This window comes from Penaeus vannamei, chromosome 6 (genome assembly GCF_042767895.1).
Source record: "Penaeus vannamei isolate JL-2024 chromosome 6, ASM4276789v1, whole genome shotgun sequence".
NCBI lineage: Eukaryota > Metazoa > Arthropoda > Malacostraca > Decapoda > Penaeidae > Penaeus > Penaeus vannamei.
Window position 1 is genome coordinate 41,425,004 of NC_091554.1, and position 2,328 is coordinate 41,427,331.

General features: G+C 51.1%; 1 protein-coding gene across 1 annotated transcript in view; it reads left to right on the plus strand.

Moving 5' to 3' along the window:
* Window positions 1-1,332: 1,332 nt before the first annotated feature.
* Window positions 1,333-2,328, plus strand: part of LOC113826682 (46 kDa FK506-binding nuclear protein-like) — a 30,453-nt gene continuing 29,457 nt past the window's right edge. The window contains exon 1 of the mRNA XM_070122473.1: window positions 1,333-1,530. Within this exon, the coding sequence (XP_069978574.1) occupies window positions 1,333-1,530 (198 nt within the window). The remainder of the gene's footprint in view (window positions 1,531-2,328) is intronic.

The following is a 2,328-nucleotide window of genomic DNA, read 5'->3' on the forward strand; positions in this document are numbered from 1 at the left end:
CAACCCCATTCGGAATTCTCCTTTATCACATTATCTCTTTATCTCCCCATCTCCGCACGCACTCACGCACTTACCCACGCACACACGGGGAGGTGTTGGAGGAGCAACACCGAGCAGCACCAGCAGCAGCACCAGCAGCGTACGTCCGCTCAGCACACAGAAGTAACTGGACACTATATACCTGAGACCCAGCTAAGGTGGTGTGTTCTTGGAGGAGGAGGAGGAGGAGGGAGGGAGGAGGAGGAGGAGATGGGTGGAGGTGGGAAAGAGGTGGGAGGAGGGAGGCGGGAGGGAGGAGGAGGCGGGAGGGAGGTGGGAGGGAGGGAGGTGGCAGGGGGTGGGAGAGAGGGGGGTGGAGGGAGGGAGGGGTGGGAGGGAGGAGGGAGGAGGTGGGTGAAGGTGGGAGAGAGGGGGAGGTAGGAGAGAGTGGGGAGGGAGGTGGGTGGAGGGAGGGTAGATATGGGGGAGGAGGTGAGGGGGGAGGGAAGGAGGTCGGTGGGGAGGTAGAGCGAGAGGGAGGGAGGTGGGGGAGGTGGAGAGAACGGGGAGCTGGGAGGAGACGGGAGTAAAGTGGGAGGAGTTAGGGGCGGGAGAACCCGGGGGGGGGGGGGTAGGAGAGGGAACGGGGAGGGGGAAATAGAGAGTGAGAGAGGGGGTAGGGGGAGGGGGTGGGGGTTATAGGGGAGGAGAGAGGGGCGGTATCTACCACTTCCTTGGCCAGCGAGGTCCGACCCGTGCGTTTTTTTTTTGTTTTTTTCGGCGGGAGCGCGGTCGGGAACCAAAATTAAATATTTTCTCCTCTATTCTTTGATTCCTTTTTATTCTTATTCTCTCATCCACTCAAAATATTAGCCTGAGAATCCCTTCATATGTAGGAAATCTTTAAAGCTCTCTCCATATGCCAAATCCTCTTTGATGACGTCACCTTGAAGAAACCGTGACGTCATCAACCACATCGGAAGCCGCGAACGGCGATTTACGCGGACGACGAACGGACCCACGAACGAACGAACGAACGAGCGAGCGGAAGGACCGACAATCTAATTTATGTAAGAACAAACGGACTTACGTACACGACCGAACCGAGGAGTGAACGGACAAACGGTACGTAAATATAGGCTTTTACGTTCATGCTTACGAATAGACGAACAGAAACACGAGCTTACTTACTGAAGAACGAATAAGCAATTCAAACGACGAGACAAACGAACATAAGAACGACAAAAAACGAACAAAATGACAAAAAAACGAGAAACAAACTGACAAAAAACGAACTAAAAGCCGAAACAAACATACAATGCCAACCATTCAACAACAACAACAAAAATAAAAATGGACACAACAACGGACCAAAAACGACGCGACGAGGAAAAAGCACCGAGCGGAAGTGGCGCTAATGGCAACGGCGGCGACGACGACGATGACGACGACGACGGTATCACTGACGACGAAGACGACGATGACAACCGCGACTATGACGACAAGAAGAAGAAGACGACAACAACAAAGATGATGACGATGACGACGAAGGTATCACTGACGACGAAGACGACGACAACAAAGATGACAATGATGACGAACGTAACACTGACGACGACGACAAAGAATTTTCTCCTTCCTTGTGTCTCCCTTTCTCCGCCCTTAAAACGTCTTCTTTATGTGCTTCGTTTGGTTATTTATTTCCCCTTTCTTTGTCCCTTCTGCTCGTCATCACCCTCTCTCTCTCTATGTCTCTCTTTCTTTCTCTGTTTGTATGTTTGTCTGTCTGTCTGTCTGTCTGTCTGCCTGTCTCTCTCTCTCTCTTTCTCTCTGTTTCTTTCAATTAATCTATGTTTCTTCGTAAATGCCTATCTATCTATCCATCTATCTATATATCTATTTATCTCATTTCTCTTTCCCGATCCCCCCCCCCCCATCTCTCTCTCTCTCTCTCTCTCTCTCTCTCTCTCTCTCTCTCTCTCTCTCTCTCTCTCTCTCTCTCTCTCTCTCTCTCTCTCTCTCTCTCTCTTTCTCTCTCTCTCACTCACTTTCTTTCTCCCTCCCCCCCCCTCTCTCTCTCTCTTTCTCCCTCCCTCTCTCTCTCTTTCTCTCTCTCTCTCTCTCTCTCTCTCTCTCTCTCTCTCTCTCTCTCTCTCTCTCTCTCTCTCTCTTTTCTCTCTCTCTCTCTCTCTCTCTCTCTCTCTCTCTCTCTCTCTCTCTCTCTCTCTCTCTCTCTCTCTCTCTCTTTCTCCCACTCTCCCTCTCTCTCTCCCTCATCACTCTCTCCCTCTCTCTCTCTCTCTCCCCTCTCTCTCTTTCTTTCTCTCTCTCTCTCTCCCTTTCCTCTCA